Source organism: Alligator mississippiensis, chromosome 5 (genome assembly GCF_030867095.1).
Source record: "Alligator mississippiensis isolate rAllMis1 chromosome 5, rAllMis1, whole genome shotgun sequence".
Classification (NCBI taxonomy): domain Eukaryota; kingdom Metazoa; phylum Chordata; order Crocodylia; family Alligatoridae; genus Alligator; species Alligator mississippiensis.
The window spans coordinates 46,500,712-46,520,552 of NC_081828.1; the positions used below are offsets into that span (position 1 = coordinate 46,500,712).

Below are 19,841 nucleotides of genomic sequence, written 5' to 3' on the forward strand. Positions count from 1 at the left end.
CATGTCCATCCAAGTATCTTCTGTGTCCCACAGTAAGAGCAGCAAACTTTGCACATTTCTCTCTTTCCTATTGCATAGGCCTCTTGAGCCTTCTTCCAAACAACAGTAGCATTTTTTTCACCAGTTTTGTTCTATTATGGGGCTGCCATGATTTAGAAATCCTTTAATATGACTCTTCCAACACCACTGCTATTCTGTGCTACTGACTGTATTAATATACGTGTCTGTGTGTGTGTGTGTGTGTGTGTGTGTATTAGATGAAAGGAAGGAAGGGAAGTAAGTTACTCTGTAGAAAACCCAATGAACATTCCAAAATCTTTAGTATACGTCAACACCTACCAGATGGTAGCTGCAGTAAGTTAGGAAGGGTGCATCTGAATATGCCAGGTAAATCCACTCACCGTGCTGGTGAGAATTCCAGATTCACCTAAACCAGACATATTTCCTATGCAGTTGAATATTCTAGGTCCCTTCCAAAAAGCCTGTGATTTATACAGAATATTATTGGACAATTGCAATGCTATGAGCACAGCAGGGATTCCAGAAGCAAAGAGGTTGATGTTGTATATTTTTTGCTGTAAGTTGCATACTGGAGGTACTTGTAATGTTGGACTGGTTGGTACAAAAAGTATTCTGTTGCAGAGCTTCACATCTGGACTTGAATGCCAAAAGCAAAAAAGCAACTGAGAAGGGTAGTAGATGGTTTCATGGACTGTATAAAAATGCTACTATGGTTAGTCCACAGAGGCATGGTTATGGGTAATAATAATAAACTTAAGTTAGAAATAAACAGTTCATTTTGGTTTATAGCCCAAGTCATTCCTACTTAGAGGCTCCTGTGTTCACACTCTCCTGTGCCATTTCAGTCCATACATAGAATAGTGTGATTTCTCTTCTCTTCTCTTCTCTTCTCTTCTCTTCTCTTCTCTTCATGAATAGTCAATCTGCTGAAAAACAAAGTATAAGTGAAACTGAAAATGTTTGTAAACGGAGCCAAAGGGGAAAAAGACTGCAGAAATGTCAAATGAAAAAGATTTCCATTTCAAAGTGGCTCTTGTCTTTTAAAAGTTGACCTATGTTAAAAAAATAGGGGAAAAGAAGTTGTAAATAATCCAAAAAATGCAGTGGACAATTTTGTTTCAGGCTGAGCAAAAAAGTCCTTTTGGTTGAACCCAAAAAACGTTTTGGGGTTGTTTGTCTTTTTCATTTTGTCCAAGAAATTACAGTATTTCCGTTTCAGGTTAACCCAAATCAAAACATTTTTACCAATTTTTCCATTTGGCCACTGAATTGAAAAAACAAATAAAAAATGCCCCCCAAAACAAAAAAAACATTATTCATCTAGCCATAATCCCAGTGCTGGGTTATTACAGAAGTTGACCTTCAAAGGAGATTTTCAACTGAGGTCTGTAACAGAATCATAGAAGTAGGGTCAGAAGGGATCTTGTAGATCTTCAAAGATGTAGATGTCAAAGATGTAGATGTCTCAAAGTTATGTCCAGGAATATCAGGTGCTATATTGGTCTTTTCTAAGGGTATGAGACTGATCTGAATGAACTATCTGTGGCTATCACGTTAAACACAGTCACTGCACTACTCCAGCTGAATTCAGACATGGCTTCATCTAAACTACTGGCTGCTACACATCAAGGCTTGATCTTTGCTTTAGAATCCCCCAGTATGAAATATTCTGTAGAACATCAAGCTCTCCTCTCTCTGGCACAGAAGCTGTTTGGGTTCACTGAGATGCAGGAGATCTAGGGCTGTGCGAGGCTTTGGACAGAGCTTTGGATCCAGAGAAGCTTTGGACGCTTCGGGGTCTGTAGCAGCACATCCAGGTCGAAGCACTGCCTTGTTTGGCTTCCCGAAGCACTTCAGAGCCACCTCAGAGATCCGGCCATAGGGTATAATGGGGAAACAATAAAATATCTATAACTTTGTTGGTTTTTGTCCAATTTGAATGAAATTTTCAGGGATGGTAGAATCTGCAGAAGATCGGTGCAGAGGTTTGGGGGAAAACACCCCAAATTCTTGAAAGCAAAACTCCTGTCACGTCTATGTGTTACAACACAGGAGGGTCAAAACTGCAGGGCTGGTAGATCTTACTGAGGCCACAAAGCCTGCCAAGTTTCAAGGAGATCGGTACAGGGGTTTGGGGGGAACTGCACCTCAAGCTGTGGACAAGCAAAACTCGTGCCATGGGTGACAGCTGCAGGGATGGTGGCCCCTGCTGAGGCCATGAAGCCTGCCAGATGTCGAGGGGATCAGTGCAGGGGGGTTCTGGGGCCCTGCACCCCTAGCTGCTGACAGGCAAAACTCGTGCCATGGGTAGTTGTGGGACTGTCTCTGTCTTGGGGCAGTGGGAGACACTGCTGCAGGCCTGGCTCCTAAGCTACTGTGTTACCAGTTACCAATCAATCATGATTCACTCATGGACCACCTCAATACACAGGACCTAGCTAATGTAGCCAGTTAATTGCCATCAATTAGCACCTACAAAACCAGGCTAATGAAAGGAAAGAATCAATACAAGACAATCAACTGCCCCAAGACAGATACAGTCAGTCCCACAAGCAGCCATGGCACACACAGCCTATCACAGGGAAGGCCAGGAGGGCCATTTGGCCCGGGCCTCTCATTCACGGAGGGCCTCAAATTTAGACTTTTGACATTATCTCCAAATGAGGTTACACATACAGACACAGAGATACACTGACAGGATTGAAAGAAGAAGAAGAAAGCTAGAAAAGCACTTGTTAAATAAAAAAGGAACATTTATTACAAATTATTGCATTGTATTTTGAGCCTCAAAAAATAGAAGTGGCCCGGACCTCTCTTCACCCCTGAGAGGGCCTGATGGCATGAGTTTTGCCTGTCAGCAGTTAGGGGTGCAGGGCCCCAGAACACCCCTGCACCGATCTCCTCGACAGCTGGCAGGCTTCGTGGCCACAGCAGGGGCCACCATCCCTGCAGCTGTCACCCCAATGCACCTTAACACACACAGGGTCAACCATGGCAAGAGTTTTGCTTGTCTGCAGCTTGAGGTGCAGTTCCCCCCAAACCCCTGCACCGAACTTCTTGAAACTTGGCAGGCTTTGTGACCTCAGCAAGAGCTACCAGCCCTGCAGTTTTCACCCCTTGTGTTGCAACACATAGACATGACAGGAGTTTTGCTTTCAAGAATTTAGGGTGCAGATTCCCCCAAACCCCTGCACCAATCTTCTTGAAACTTGGCAAGCTCTGTGGCCTCATCAGGAGCCACCACCCCTGCAGTTTTCACCCCCTGTGGTGTAACACACAGCTGTGACATGAGTTTGGCTTTCAAGAATTTGGGGTACAGTTCCCCCCAAACCCCTGCACCAATCTTCTTTAAGCTTGGCAGGTTTCATGCTCTCAGCAGAGGCTACCATCCCTGCAAGTTTCATCCAAATCTGACAGCAATAAAGTTATAGATATTTCATTGATTCCCCCATTATACCCTATGGCCGGATCTCCAAAGTGGCTCTGAAGCTCCGAAGCTCTGAGGCGGAAACCCAGTTCGGAGCTCCGGATCGGATCACTGCCATCCGAGGTGGCCAGATCCAAAGCCGGATCAGATCGCTGCTGACTCGCACAGGCCTAATGAGATCCTGTTGCTTTTTTGCGTGGTTAATTTGCTCTTTATTGTCCTGACTGAAGGCATACCAAAGTCCCTGGAAAAATTTCCTTTGACATCAGTGGGCTTGAATCAAGCCCTCAGTTTGCCTTGGTTATAGAGTCTGCAAGGGTATTATTACCGGGTTCTCCTTGTAGCATGAAGGAATAGCAACATTGCATGGCAGAAAGTGAGCCTTGTTCCTCAGATTTGCCTGCTATACCTACAGCTCAAGCGTGCAGTAGAGCAATTCACTGGATTTCTAAGTGCAGATGGAATGGAAGCTAATGGAGGCAAGGCTTACAGGGACATTTTCTCAGGAGGTTGCCACAAAATACAGAGAAGATGAAAAAATAACGCATTGTACAATGAGCGTAGGCCCACGTGAGAGAGGTATGTGGCACATGATAGTACATTCTTGGTGTTGCAGTCATTGTTCCTGGTAGTTGCAGGTGAGGGTTGGAAGTGGTGATTTTAGTGATTCTTTTAATTAATGACTGCCTGTGAAAACAGGGTATAGGACTTAAGGGCCCAGAGGCCCCTCCAGTTTTGTGTTCCTGTAAGTGAGCTTTTGCTTCCTGCTGACTGGTTGAGCCCTTTATCTCCAGTGACAGAAGTCTGTGTTTTCAACCCTGAAGTGCCTCAGTCCAAATCCTGCTGTTTGCTCCAGTCAGTCAGCTTTATAGACTCATTTGTTGGGTTGGAACTGTGCTCTATATATAATTTCATGCCCAAATTCTCTGATGGACTCTCACTGGTCTGTGTTATTCCAATTAAACTTAATAAGGGCTGTTCAGCGTTCAGCTATGTTGACAATCTGGCCACTTACATAGGTGCCTAAATATGAACTTAAAGCCTAATATTAGGCAATCGTTTACTTAAATCTTAGTCTCTGGTATTGTTTAATATCATTAAATGCATTAATGGATATAAAATCATTAAATGCATTAATACCTGAACAAGGGTGTTTGTACTTGGAAGCTTGCAATGAAAAAAATGTCCAACTACTTTAGTTGGTCTAATAAAAGATATCAGATTTACTCAAAGAACTGTAATGCATAGAAAATTCGATTTCCAATTTATGTTGACTTGTCTAATTAGGTATACATAGAAAAAATATATATAGAAAAATAGGGCAAGAAGAGACCCAAAGAAGTCATCTAGTTCAACCCCCTGCTCAAAACAGGATCAGAGCCTTCTAAATCATCCTAAGCAAATGCTAGTCTAACCTGCTCTTAAAAAATTCCAGTGACAAATACTTCACAATCACTCACTTAACCACCCTCATAGCTGAAAAGTTCTACCTATCTAACTTCAGTTTACATTTCCCAGTAAGTCCCATGCAAAGATATATCTTGTACAAATTATTATGGGAAAACTAAAATTCATTTTAACAATATTTTAAAGAGAGAACACTTAGTAATGCTAACAAGTAAGAGTTAAACCAGTGGTAATCATTTTTTTAAGACTCAAGGTACTTCGTAATAGATTCAAGGAACTCCTCAGAAAATGCTAGCTCTTTTTTTTTACTAATTTTTTCACTACAGAAAAATAATAGAGCAATTCTGTTGGAAAGAACCCAGAAAGACTGCAACTGTCAGAATATTTTTGACATTGTAGATTCCTATTTGAAATCTCTGAGTTTATCTTGTTAATCATATTTTGCACACTTATCAGTGCTAACATTGGGTGGCACCCTGGGCATAATTGAAAGGATCTCAGTGCACCTCTGAGTGCTGCAGCACTCTGGTTGAAAATCACTGATCTAAACTTTATTTGGACAGTTTGTGAATACATCACCAGAAAAATACACAATAAACACACATTTCAACAAAAAGGTGTCATAAAGAAGAAATCATATTACAGGGTAGAGTGGGATATAAATCTAAATATTAAATAAATACATAGGCATCATTAATATAGGCCTGCATATGCTTCACTGAAGGAAAAGTTCATGAGATGTTGCAATAATACATTTACTCTTTAGGGCTGGGGGTAGACATTACACATAAACCACTTTAAGTGATCAGAAACTGGTTTAAACCTGTAACAGAACAGATGTTCACTGCACATGAACCAGTTTAAAAATGGCTGAAACTGGTTTGAGATAAACCTGGTTGAATGTAGTATCAGACTCAACTGATTTGGGTGAAACCAGTTTATGCAGTTTCTGTTCCAGACCCCTTGCTGGTTTAAGATAAACTAAACTCCCACAGCATCCTGGCATGCTGTCTGGGCTGGGCAGGGTTCTCTGCTCCAGCTGCAGGGCCAACCCTTCCCCTCTCCTCCCTGGCTGGAGCTCCAGCAGAGACTTGCAGGCACAGCAGGGTCTGTCTGGCTTCCCCCTGCCCTGCCCTCCCCTCCCCTCCCCTTGCTGCTCACTGCTCAAGCAGAAATCCCACCCCTCCCTCCCTCCCTTCCCTCTCCCACAGCATGGACCCCAGCTTCACAGACCCAAGGGTATAGTATGCTAGCTAATGCTGAGAGGTGTCTGTGTGTGTCTTTCTCCAATTTCACAGTGGCCACTTAGGGCTTTTTGGAACTAATCAATAGGTTAGCTGGTAAGCTGTTTAAGAAGAGTTTGAACTAATGGAGAGAAGCTATTGTTTTGCTGATGGGGTGATAAACACTGTTATCAGCACCTTGCTGGCTTGCTTGCCTGTCACTTTGCTGCAGACAGTGTAAAGAAGCAGGGGAGGAGATTGCAAAGCTCCATATCATCAACAGATGCACACACTGCACACACCCCCTTGCCTCAGGGTGCTAGCCGGGGGCTGGGGTCTGGCAACACTCCCAGCCCTTGAGCAGCCAGCAGGGAAAAGCCTGGGATGGTGCAGGTAAACCTCCCTAATCAAAGCGCCCTGCCAGGGCCTGGCCATACCCCTCTCAGCTCAGCACTGTACAAGGGAAGGGAGGGCTGCTCTAGCACCTCCCGGCTTCTAATCTGAGCCACTGCAGGCATGTGCCTGAATTTCCTCAGTCCAGAGAGAATGACTATCCAGTTACAAACTGGTTTAGTCTAGCCAGGTTAAATTAACCTGCAAAGATTGAATCAATTCAGCCTCAGGCTTTTTGAATGTCTGTCCCTAGCCTAGAGGTATATTTGTTTTCAAAGGAATACATATGCATAACCTGTTAAGTACCCTGATACTGACAACATTATTAAAAACTATTAAAATATATATCTCAGATATAGGAACTCTTACATAAAGAAGTAAATTTAGGGTTTATCATACAAAAATGTGAACTATTAGAATAAGGGATACATGTTTGTAAGGGTTAGAGCTGTATGATGATAATCTTTTATTATTTAAGTAACATGATCCAGTGTAATGCAAATGTTGTAATATACACAAAAACGTCAAAGTTGTAGCTGCATGCTTGATACAGGATAACTGCATTTCTTGAATTCTGATGCTCAGAAATAAAAAAATACTTGAACACATCACATTTCAACATTTCAGAGGATTTTTTCAATTTGAGATTTAAATGAAAAGTATTAACAATTACACAATCTCTTCTTTTTTGACTAATTATAAAACTTGAACTTTCTGTAATATTAAAAATTCATTTTTTCAAAATTTTGATTATCAAAAAGAATGAGTAACTTTAAAAAAAACCACCAGTTCCCTTACTTTCAACCAGTTCTCCTTAACAGTTCCACCTGACTAAATATTACTTTAGTTTTTTAAATATATATTAATAACATCGCTTTCCTTTCTTCCATTCAATGATCCTGGTTCTGTTGTCACCTGCACACATTATAGCTCTTTAAAGTAACTGAAAGAGAATGGTGAGTGCTATGCTATAATCTTTGTGACTGTCTCAATAATTAGTCAGCTTCCAAGATCCCTCAGTCTTATGAAAAATTCTGACCTTGTTTTAGAGTGTTGCCACTGCTAACTTTGAGAATGCTGGTAAATATAATGAATAAATGTTCTAATAATATTTAGTATAAACTGGTGCCTGACTTCAAGGGTCTCTCTTAGAATACAAAAGGGCCTTTATTTCATCTCATCAATGCAAACTTATACACCCAAGGATGTCAGAGACAACTAAATAGTGAGTAAGTAACAGGTGATATAACATTACCTAGAAATGTCTGTATAAATATGGAGAGAGAGGTGGGAATGAGCAGGGTTTAACTCAGAGGATGTGTCTGACTATCCAAAAACTGTTCTGACAGCGAGATTAATGAGACTTTGTGGTGGACCTTGAGGAGGGTCATTCAAAACTGAACTAGGATGCCCTGGAGAATATGCTGTAAAAAGACTGGTGTTTGTCTAAACAGAGAATGAAAAGGGAAAAAGAGAGGGCAAGTAACCCACCTCACTGTAGGTCAGTGCATGAGCTAAGAATAGACTCAATGTCAAGGAATCAGTTCATAAATCCCATCCTCTAACCACTGGACACAATCTTTTGAAACTAGAACCCCATTCCAGGACTTGTAACCCCATGTCTGGTCAACTCACCACTGTTTTTTTTGGTCTCAGACCATCTGAAGTAATTGAAGAAGTTGAATTTTCTATAGCACAGGTTCCAGCCCCAGCCCTGCCCAACTCCCTCCTTCCTTTACTATGGGGGCCCCATCTTTCCCCACCCCACAACTTACCTGTGGGAGCTGCTCTCCAGGCTGTGTGCCTGTCATGTGCATGTGTATGTTTGCACATGCACATGGTGCCCTCTGCTTGAATGCCTGTCTCCCACTCCCCTGCAGCACCTTGCAGGCTGGAACTCTGCCAGGCTGCAAGAGGAAACCCACATTTTTCTCCTTTAAAAGAGAAAATCCAGGTCTTTCTCCTTAAATTAGAAAATCTGGGTTTTACTGCCTTTTTCTGTTGCTGATGGAAAACTCGGATCCCTTCTTATAAGGACTATGATCCCATTTGAGGTTGCAGCTGCTAGATCACAAACACCTGCACTAGGCCACATTGACTTCTTGACAACAGACAGCTAGAGACTGCAATAACAGAGGATTTGTGTTAACCTTCTCCTTATTTTTTCCAACTGAAGCAAAAACTCCTTTGAGGTTACATCCCTTTGGCATATGCATGAAGTCAGATGGGGAAACAGACACAGTTCAGTAAACCAGAACAGTGCATATGGACCTTCTCTTATTCGGAAACAGATCTGAGAAGCACAGAAGTTCTCTCCTTAGAAAAATTCCAGTATCCCATTACCAGGCACCTGAGTCATCTACTCCAACCAGTGTCCCACTGAGATAAAGAGTTCTTGCAATTCAGCTGCAACTGTAAAGAAACAACTTTGTAGCCTGGATTTTTTCAGTTTGCTGTGACACATAATCATTGGGCAAAGGAAAAGAAACAGTGAGCATCACCAGACCTATCTGTGACCCTTCTGCTGGGCACTGGTCAGCAGCAACAAGGGCCAGGTTCAGTTTTGGGGTACTAAATATATTTTTATCTTTGCTCGAAGCCCCACCCAAGCCACCTGGGAAAAACTAAATAAATTACTAGGGTGTCCCACATAAACAACTACCCCTCCTCGCAAGCAGTGTAAACACAAAAGGCAGATTTATCACAGAAAACAGAGGAAAACACTACTAATTTAAAACACTACTAACTACAAGACAGTCTATAGGTTGCGCTGTGCCAAGGGAAGCTGCTAGAGAGCATGGGTGCTTCTGCGATGCAAGGGGCCCCTTGTTACTCTTGGAGGAATGGTAGCATGCCAATCTTTGCTCCCACGGAGAGGCTGTATATGTGTGTGTGGGGCATGACTGTGGCTCCAGACAGCATGCACACACCCCAAAACTTCTGGGCTGGATAATATGGCCTGCAGAAACTCCAAAAGGAGCCAGGTTGATTAACGGCTATAGCCAGCCCAACCACAGGTCTTGGCTAGAGCTAAGGACCATCAGAAGAAACAAGGGGAAAGACCAGGCCCGCCCTCTAGGCCTGGGCTACAGGTAGTTTGGGTCACAGCTCCACTGGGAGCAGAAAGTTGCAAACCTTAGCCATGGACCAAACTGGCAGGATTAGAAACTCCCAGGTTTCAACTCTGTTTAAACTGCCAGGCCTAACTCCTGGCCAGCAAACCCAAGGAACCAATACTTTTTTCCCCAATATTAATCTCTTGAAACCTCAAAAGAAAAAGGGGGAAGAAAAGGAGGAGAGAGAAGTTCCCAGACATGGACAATTCTCCCTCCCTCAGCCCTCCACCAGACCTTCACTTTTCACTAACTGCAAACTCCTTCTCTCTTGGAGGAAACCTCACTCTGCAGCAGCCCCTAGCAGCTTCTGTCCCCAAACCAACCTGGCTCACCTTGTGTCCCCCCCGCATGACATCACCCTGGCCTTGTCCAGTCAGGGAGCGCCACACTCCAGGGGCCATCTTGCCCACATAAAAAAATACACACAATATACAACCCAAGTGTGTGTGTGGGTGTTACATATCATTCCTTGCTCATTGTGCTTCTGTGGAGGAGGTTAAGGTGAATGCTAATGAAGTCGGCTTCACTTTCCTTTACACTGACATAGTGATTCAGGAGAGTGTAATTTGGATGACACGTGCTACCTGTGGATGCTGATTCTCTTCTGCTTTATCATTGGAGTCCCTTTGGTCAAATTGGGGCTACACTAGATTTACATGACTGAGATCAGAATATGGCATCCTGTTGATTGTGCTGTCCTGTGGGCACAGTTAAAGTTGTCATTAGAGATGTGGATGGTTCCTTACCTCAGCCCCTCTTCTTGCATGGAAGGGGATACCACCTAACGATGCTTATAGATATTTCCTGGGGCACTTAGATCAGCTACAAAAGATCAGCGTCCAAAATCCTTTGGCAGCCTGGATGCAGCGTGCATAATCCACCCCAGAGGAGCCATATCTTACAGTAAGGTGTCAGAAGAGGGAAAGGCTGATTTATAGAGACATCTGTTGCAGCCTTTCTTTGACAAAGTGCTATCATCAACATACTTTCAAGGTGACTATCAGTTACAGAGAGCATGTATCAAATGAAACTCCTCATTTTCCTGTCACAGATTAGATAATTCTTGTTCTGGGAGGCATGTATGCAGTCTGTCTAGGGTTTGGGCAGTTTTTTCAAATCTCAGCCCCACCTCGATAGTATCACCTTACTAAAGAGAAATATTTGAGGGTCAGTCAGGGGAAAGGGGTGAGTTGACTGTTGTATCTGCAGTTAAAAGTTTCCATTAGTTGAAATCTCCCCCTGCAAAATGATAATGAGGACAGTTGCAGCTCTAATATTGTATGTGGGGTTTGAATGAGTTCTGATCTCCCTCCTTCACCTGGAAGGGACGATGCTTTCCATTTGTTCCTCTACCACAATCACCACAGGACTCCGAACCCTGTGCCTTTCCCGCTTCCTTAGCATGATGCAGGAACTAGGATATGGCTCATGAGGCATGAGTTTCTGTTGTATTTCCCAGCATGTGCATGCAGCAATGCATCAAAAAGACATGACCATTTTTCTTCAGTGGCCAGGGGGTTAGCTCCCTGAATTGCTTCATGAGGAACCCAAGGCTCAGGAATGGTATTCTGTGTTTATTCTGGCAGTATGGTGTAGGCTTGTTCCAGTTTGCTCAGTTCATAGCTTCTTGTTTCCTGTACCTGTAGATGGCAGTGCTATGGATGTGTTGACTCTACTGCTTGTCTCTCTTCATCCTGAGCTGGAGGTGTCTGGGAAGGCTGTGGATAAAACATATCATTAGCTGGCTCCCCAGACAGGGTTTGAAGGGCTATGTAGGCAGCATGCTTATACACATCAGTCTAGATAGACAAAGGTATTTAGATTCCTAACTTTTGTTGAAATCAATTGGAGTCAGATGCCTAAATATCTTTGCGAGTTTGTGGCTCACTCCTGGTCTCAGTCTCTCTGTGTGAGAAGGAGTAGAAAGTTCTGTGCAGATAGCATGCTAGCATCCAGGTTGCCATTAGCAGGGAATGGGTGGGCTGCAATGCCTTTGCTATCTGCCTAGGTTCAATAGGACTGGGAAGGTGCTGGGCACAGACCATTTGATTCACTGCTGCATAACTTCAAGTTAACATTATTGTTTCTCTATTGAGATGAGTAGGTAGATTAAATTGACACTGGCATAGAGCAGGAGAAATATGTTCACTCAGAGAACCATAACAGAGCCCTGGCTGTCCATGGCTGAACAGAGAACTACATGGATGGGACTGCACTGATGAGACTAGAAAAGGAATCCACCCCAGACCACCCTCTGGGTAGTTGGTTGAGGCACTTTGGAGAGGAACAGAGAAGCCGGAGGAAATTGAAGGTTCCAGATTCATTCAGCCTAAGCCGGAGAAGCTGGCCATGTTAGAAACCCACTTGCTCTTTAGACTCTGAACCTTAAACAAACAAGTTCTCATTCCCCTCTAGCAGGATCACTACAGTGAAGGCCAGCAAGTGTTCTGAGAGGAATATTAATTACACCATGAGCTTCCAAAACTGCTTTCTCCTCCTCCCACTTGACTCACCAAACCTTGGAGGAAACAGCTGGCAGGTGGTACATCAGCTGCTGGGGTAGCAGTGGCACTCAGAGTTGTGCACACATCTGGCTGACAGGTGTTTGATTCTGTACTTCTTAGCTAGACAAATATGTTGAGGAAAGCAAGGAAAGGGGATTTCCCTGGTGCTATCTATGTATGGAGGGACAGTAATACATTTATGGTTATGGGTTACTAGTATGAAGTTTCTCACACCCTAATCTATCTCTCAAGCTCTTTGTTCAGACTCACCCTCTTCACCAGGGAGAAGGCTTTGGAAGAGGGAGGTTAATTGGTTTGGAATGAGATGAGAATGAGAATCTGCTGCTGGAGACTCTCAAGTGCTGGGTGGCTGCAGTGTAGCATCTGACAGTTGATTCAGCTGAAGTAGTGGGGGATTAGACTGGGGCAGGCAGAAGGCAGTAGAAAGGGACAATAATCCTTTGGTGTCACACATTTTAGGACCATTGCTGGTTCTTCCAGGCAGGCAGCACAGTGTCAGGGCTCAGCAGCTACTATTTGGAAGCAAGCTGTCAAGCAAAGAGGAAGGATAAACCTTGGCTTGGAACTCTGGAGATGTGGGCTCTACTCCCCCTGCCTTTTGAGATTCTGTGGCTAGGTACAGACAGTAAAAAAACCCAAGGCTGAATTGATTCAGTCTTTGCAGGTTAGTCTAAGCTGCGAAGATTGAACCAATAAGCAAATGAACAGACATTCACTTTTGATTCAGGCAATGTAGCCACATGCCTGCAGTGGCTCAAGCCAAAAGCCAGGGGATGCTAGAGCATGGCTCTCTGGCATATAGACAGGCTGGGCTGTGTATTTGCTTCCTCTTCCTGCTGTCCCTGAGGTCTCTGGGATTTGCAGTCCAGGCTCACAGTAGAAGGACTCTGCAGGGTTGCTCATCACTTCCTCTTCCTGCTTCCAGGTGCCTCTGGGATTTGTAGTCCACAGTTGCAGCCAGCACTAAGTAAGCAGGACAGGGCAAGGGGGGAAGGGAAGTTTAATCTCCCTCCCAGACCCCAACAGGGGTTTGCTGGGTGGGGGAGAGCAGAAAGCAGCCCTCACTGCTCCAGGTAGAGAGCAGAGGCATGGGGCCAGCCTTGCTCTCTGGAGCAGAAAGCCCAGCCCAGCCCAGGGCTGCAAAATGCTGGAATACTGGGGGGACTCTGATTTAACTTGAACCAGGAAGGGGTCTTGGACAGAAGTTTCATAAACTGGTTTGACCTAAATCAGTTAAGTCTGATACAACATTCACCCAGGTTTATCTTAAATCAGTTTCAGCCATTTTGAAACTAGTTTATGTGCACTGAACTTCTGTTCTGTTACAGGTTTAAACCAGTTTTTGATCACTTAAGTCAGTTTATGTGTAACTTCTGTCCCTAAGCTGTGGCACCCCTCAAGCAGCTACTCAGAGCCAGATGCATAAAGGTATTTAGGTATCTGAAGATCCAGAATGATGGCCAGTTGGATTGCCACAGATGCCTAAGTAGGCCTAGTGCCAAATTCCCATTGCTTTCAATTAACTTCAGATGTACAGAATGGATACCTTTAAAAATTCCACTTGGCACCTATTTCTATGGGTGGATCCAGATTTTGAAAAAGAGGGGTGCAATTAATGTGATGCATCATCACATATATAATACAACACCCATTCTTTTCCAGTTAAGGAGAAACTAGAAGCTTTACTACTATTATAGGGGCCTAGCACTACATTTTTCAGTTTAGAATCAAAGCAAAGCCAAATATAACTTTTTTGGCATATGCACTGATTTGCTAGATTATATACGCCATTTAAAAAACACAACAAACTAGGCAAAAAGTCAAAAGATGTTGTTTCATTAGTCCTGTAGTCATATAGTTAAATGTTCATCTCTTATTCAGATTCATATCTAGTCATCTGAAGCATCTTGACAGTGTCTCCAATACCAGGGCTGACGTGTAGGGGGTACATGCAGGTGCACGTGCACCACCTGAGCATCGCAGTGCATTCCCTACAAAAAGGTGCTACTGACACTGCTGGCAGCGCCTGTGGGTGGTCGCCATTTGCCACCCCACAGCTGACACCACTGGCAGGGTCTGCGGGCAGTCTGCGATAGCCACGGGACGCTGCGGACGCTGCCGGCAATACTGGCAGGTGGTTGCCGACCCCTGGTCAACACTCCCCCCACCCAACAGTACTGGCAGCATCTGCGGGAGCTCCGTGCTTATCTCTTCCACTGCTCCTGCTGCTGCTGCTGTGCTCCCGCCGCTGCTGTGCCCCCCCAGCCGCTGGGGGCATGCGCCGTTCATGTCCAATACTTCACTAGCAGTCATATCTACATCTGAGTTAACATTACCACACCTGAGTTAAGGATTTTAGCAAAGAACATCCTGCAGGGCTATGCAGTAGAAGAGACATTACCAAAAATAGATAACAGACAGCAACATTGCAGAAGAAAGAATCGTTTGAATATCTGACCATTAACCTGAGAAAAGGGTCATTAATACCCATGGTGGAGTGAACGATATTCATAAGCCATGAAGTCAATTGACTCCCTCAGTGCTACCTCAACAGAAATGCCACTGGCCCTCCCAGACAGTTGGTTTTAAAGTTTCAGTGGAGCAGATCTAAGGAGGTAGGGGAATATCTGCAAGAGCTCTTCTTTTCCTGCAGTTCTGTGAGAGACAGCTGTGATTTGGTTGTTTGCCTAGATCAGTGATTCTCAACTAGGGTGCTGGGCTAAGCAAGGTGTGAGGAAGTAAACCGATAAAAGCAGGCTCAAGCTTCAAGTATGAGGAGGTAAGCAGATAAGGGCAGGCTCAGGCTGTCCTTGCCTAGCTGCTTCCCCACCTCCACCACTGCCCCTGCTGCAGAGAACTGAGGCCTGTAAGAAATACATTACTTTTTGAAATGGTGTGCCTCTCAGTTCACAAAAGTTATGGAGGGGTGCCTTAAGTTTGATGAGGGGTGCTTTGAGTCTAAAAACATTACTGCCCCACATTGGGACTTTACACCTGTGGAAACAGTTAGCTAACTGATGAGGTGCCAGACACTGCTGTGCAAGAATATGTACATATGCACACACACCTCTTTTTCATAGGTGGTCTCTCTCTGTCTCCTGGCAATTTGCTATCTCAGGGCTGTCCCTGCACAATCAGTGGGCCTGGGGACCACATGCTTCCCACTGCACTATGTACTCAGATGCCTCTCACCCTCACCCCACTGCACCCTGCACCTCAACGCAGCACCAGGGGAAGAACTTCCCTAAAAAATCATTTCTCTGTCATTCCAAAACTGAAAAAGACAGGTTGTCAGCTGATATCCCTCAGTCTGGCTCCCTTGACTTCAGTGACCCTGGACTGTTACAGTTCAGGCAGAGATTGGATCCAATACAGCCTCTCTGTCTCACAAGCTTACAAGTTTGAAACAACATCTAAAAATCTCAATTTTCTGGTCATTTTGTATTCTGCTGTGCATATTTCACATGCATCTGCTCTTTTTGTGAGAATGAGGCTGATTCAGCACATTTCATTTCCTGTGCTTCCTTTTTTTATGTATATAAAAAATATTTTTCCTATTAAAAACGTGTCTGCTCTAAGGACCTGATGAGGAATGTTTTCTGGTAAAGACTGCATGACAGTTCAAAAAGCCCCCCAGGGAAATGCAAGATGTTCAAAAAGGGGGTAAACTCATCATTGCAGAATATCTTTAAATAGAGATTAGATGTCTTTCTGAAAGCCATGCTCTAGTCCACCGGTGCTGAAACTTTTTTTTACAAATGGGCCAACCTTGACATCAGAAATAGGCTGGGAGCCAGGAGAGAGGTGAGTGGGGAGTGGCCACAACCCTTTCTTTTTTTGGCACATGCTCAGTGAGCTCTCTGGTATGTCAGCATGGCTCCTGTTGGAGTCTGTGCAATGAGAACTCACCAGCATGTCAGCAAGGGCTGTGCCCAGAGCAACCACTGTTGTGTGGCTCTGGAGCTGAGGGACTGAACACTTCCACCACTCATCCCCTCTTTCTCTCTGCCACAGAATTTAGCAGTGAGAGGGAGAGGCAAACAGCAGCAGCATTGAACCCCTGGGCTCCAGAGATGGGTGAAGGTAATGGCTTCAGTTAGAGCCTGCACTGATATGCTGATGAGCTCACACCAGTTACACGCAGATGAGGTTCTTTGGGTAAATTCATAGATTCATAGATTGTAAGAGGCTGGAAGGGACCTCGCAAGATCATCGGGTCCAGCCCCCCTACACTAGGCAGGAAGACAACTGGGGTCAGGTTACCCTAGCAAGGTGACTGTCCAGTCTCCTCTTGAAGATTTCCAGGGCAGGTGATTGTACCACTGCTGGAAGGAGTCTATTTCACAGTCTGGACACCCTGACTGTGAAGAAGTTTTTCCTAAGGTTGAACCTGAAATAGTCTTCCAGGAGTTTGTAGCCATTACTCCTGGTTTTCCCCAAGGGTGCCCTGGTGAACAGTTGTTTGCCGAGCCCTTGATGTAGTCCCTTGATATAGCAGTAAGCTGCTACTAATTCCCCTCTCAGCCTTCTCTTTTTTAGACTAAAGAGGCCCAAGTCCCTCAGCCTTTCCTTGTATGGCTTGTCTTGCAAGTCTCTGATCATATGGGTGGCTCTTCTCTGGATTCTCTCAAGCATTTCCATGTCCTTGTTGAAGTGCGGCGCCTAGACATGGATGCAGTACTCCAGCTGCGGTCTCACCATTGACAGCTCATGTCTCAAAAGCCCTGTCAACCCTACAGCTCCTAATGGTCCAGTGCTTTGCCCCTGCTGGCTGCTAGCATGGCTTGCCCTGCAACCAGATGTGATGTATTTTATTAGATTAACTTTTTTCGTATGAAAAAAATGATGTCCATATCTTTATCTTTGTGCACTTCAGCATTTTTGTCGATTTGGGAGCTCTTGCCCTTCAGAGACATTATCAGAGAGCACTACATGGAAGTGGCTCATTTAGACCATGGCTCATTAGACCAACTAAATAGTTGGAAACATTGTTCTTCGCAAGCTTTCGGGTACAAACACCCTTCTTCAGGCAGAGGGAGAGTTTGCAGTTGTTTTGTCTCCCTCTGCCTGAAGAAGGGTGTTCGTACCCGAAAGCTTGCAAAGAACAATTTTTCCAACTATTTAGTTAGTCTAATAAAAGATACCACATTTACCCAAAGAGCCTTGTCTGCCTATGTCCTAAGACCAACACGGCTACAACCAATACCCCCCACACCAGTTACAGGTCATTCACACAGGCTTCGTGGGCCACAGTTATGTGCCTGCTTAGCTCTGCTACTGAGTGGAGCCCAACTGGAATGCATAGAACCCCTCATGGAGTAGCGGAGAACCTGTGCACAGATATTTGCAGGATTGGGGGATATATTTGATTTTTTGCTCCCATTTTGTTACATTTTTCCCTCATCCACCCAGTGTCTTTGGCAAGTGAGTTAAATTTCTGATAAGTTTCAGCACTGCAAAAAAGAAAAATAACAATAGGAAAGGGGCAAGAAAAGAGAAAAGTTGACTTGATTGATTTCAGTGGCTTTGGTAGGAAAATAAGAACAGACAAAGACAGTAAAATAAAACAAATGTTTTCATGACGGATTTGGTGACAAGTTTCTGAAATACTGACATGATATATATTTCCAGATCCAAAATGGCTTTCAAATTGTTGGCGTATTTTGCTATTTTATTTTCATTGCCAACCAGCTGGAATAGTGTTAAATATAAGCTTCTGGAGTCACTTTTTAGAATGTTGAGGCTAGTTATTTATGTAATATATCAAGTATTCCTTTAGCATCCATGGAACCAACCCTTTTTATTTTAGTGTTGTTTCTATGATGGTGGGCGTTGTGTAGCTTTAAGACTTGGGTTTACCTCCTTCATTAATTCATGAGTGGAAACAACAGTGTTAGATAAGGAACTGGCTGGAATCTGGTGCCTTGGGTTCAGTTGTCTCTCTTTGCTACTGGCCTATTGAACAAGTCCTTTTTCTCTTTGTGGCTCAGTTTTCTCATCTGTAAATTGAAGCTAATCTACTGACTCAGCGTGAGGCATAAAGCCAGTGCCACATAAGAGTAGGGTTGCTTGAGTGACCCAAAGGGCTGCATGTGGACCAGCCAGAGTGAAAGTAGATAAGCCTGATGGTGGCTGCTTATGGAGCAGGGTGGGTTGCGAGTGGTCCAGAGAGGGGCAGTATGAAAGAGACCCTGTGAGAGGGGCAGAGTGTGTGAGTAGGTTGCTAGAGGCCCAGCAAGGGGCAGAGTTTAGCCCAGCCTTGGGCCAGAGCTGTTATGAAGTTGCGATGCCATCTGTGAGGCATGGGGCATAGTATAGGGAAGGTCAGAGCCGTGTACAATGCCCTAGACACTGGGGCATTCAATGGGTAGCCTCCTGCTTTCGACACCCAGTTTATTACACCAAGTTGTGGCAAGTGAGACAGGGCAGACTGCCGTAGACAGGTAGGCAGGCCAGCATTGAGACCTGGCCCAAGATGGCCCCCCGTCACACATGCAAAATTAAGAGATGTTATCTGCCTTCTGTTACCTGCCCAGTGTGAGGCATAAGGCCAGTTACCTGCCTTCATTCTGACTTCTTGTTATTGATTTAGTTATAATTAAATAATTAAATAATTACATATTTTTATCACTTTTGCTGACTAGGAACTCTGCCATTTCTATAGCCTATTACCTAAATCAGTTAAGAATATATCTAGTTCAGCTTTGGTATTTACAAACACATAAAGGAGCTGGAACTGGTGAATTCTGCTATTTATTACAAAGTGATCTAGAAGTAACTTCCATGGCAGGGAGAGCTGGACGCACAGAAACAATAGGTTCTACCATGCATTGTGCCACTTTAATCTCAGTAAAACACAACTCAAGCATTGCACCTTAGGGCCTATAGAGTGGACTCCATCATTAATTGCCCCATTTTAAGGTTAAGGGGAGTTCTGCTTCTGGTAGGATTGATGTGTCCCTTACACAGCCAACAAGGTGGCATCCCAGCCTCTGTAGCTAGAATGACTGTGGCATCTCCAGTGCTACCAGCCCTGCTTGACCACACTTCTGTGTTCCCTCTCCAAGGCTCTTTGCTGTGAAGTGTGGAGGGTGCTTTGAAGCCATCGCCCCCAGCGAATTCGTCATGCGAGCCCAGAAGAGCGTGTATCACCTGAGCTGCTTCTGCTGCTGTGTCTGTGAACGGCGGCTGCAGAAGGGTGATGAGTTTGTCCTGAAGGAAGGTCAGCTGCTGTGTAAGAGCGACTACGAGAAGGAGCGGGAGCTGCTCAGCCTGGTGAGCCCGGCTTTGTCGGATTCCGGTAAGGGGGAGCACGCAGCAGAGATACGTGACACTTTCTCGTGCACTGTGATGGGCCCCTGATCTGAACTGTGAACCATTTCAAAGTGTGGGGGTAGGTGTGGCACCCCTGGTAACACAACGTGTCTCCATCTCCTAATCTGGTTTTATCCTCTGTGAGGGAGAATAAGAGAAGCACAGCTTCTGTTGCCGTAATTCACAATCTTTTTGCATGAACTATCCCTCTCAAGTGCCATGACCTCTTTTGGGGTCACAGCTCCCACTTGGGGAGCCGCTGCTCTATGACTTGAAATAAAAAATTCACTTTGTGAGTGAAGCAATAGTAACAGATTCATATAGATCTCTATATGATCTGGCCACTAGAGGAAAACAAGGAGGCTGGGTTAGCATGGGCTCTGTCTGGACCATTATAGAATGATAAGCCTTGGCA

At 44.5% G+C, this 19,841-nt stretch overlaps 1 protein-coding gene across 1 annotated transcript in view; it reads left to right on the top strand.

Annotated features, from left to right (window-relative positions):
* LMX1A (LIM homeobox transcription factor 1 alpha) overlaps positions 1–19,841 on the top strand; it is a 121,607-nt gene that overhangs the window by 77,902 nt on the left and 23,864 nt on the right. Inside the window, exon 4 of the mRNA XM_006272928.3 lies at positions 19,180–19,412. Coding sequence (XP_006272990.1) covers positions 19,180–19,412 — 233 coding nt within the window. The remainder of the gene's footprint in view (positions 1–19,179; positions 19,413–19,841) is intronic.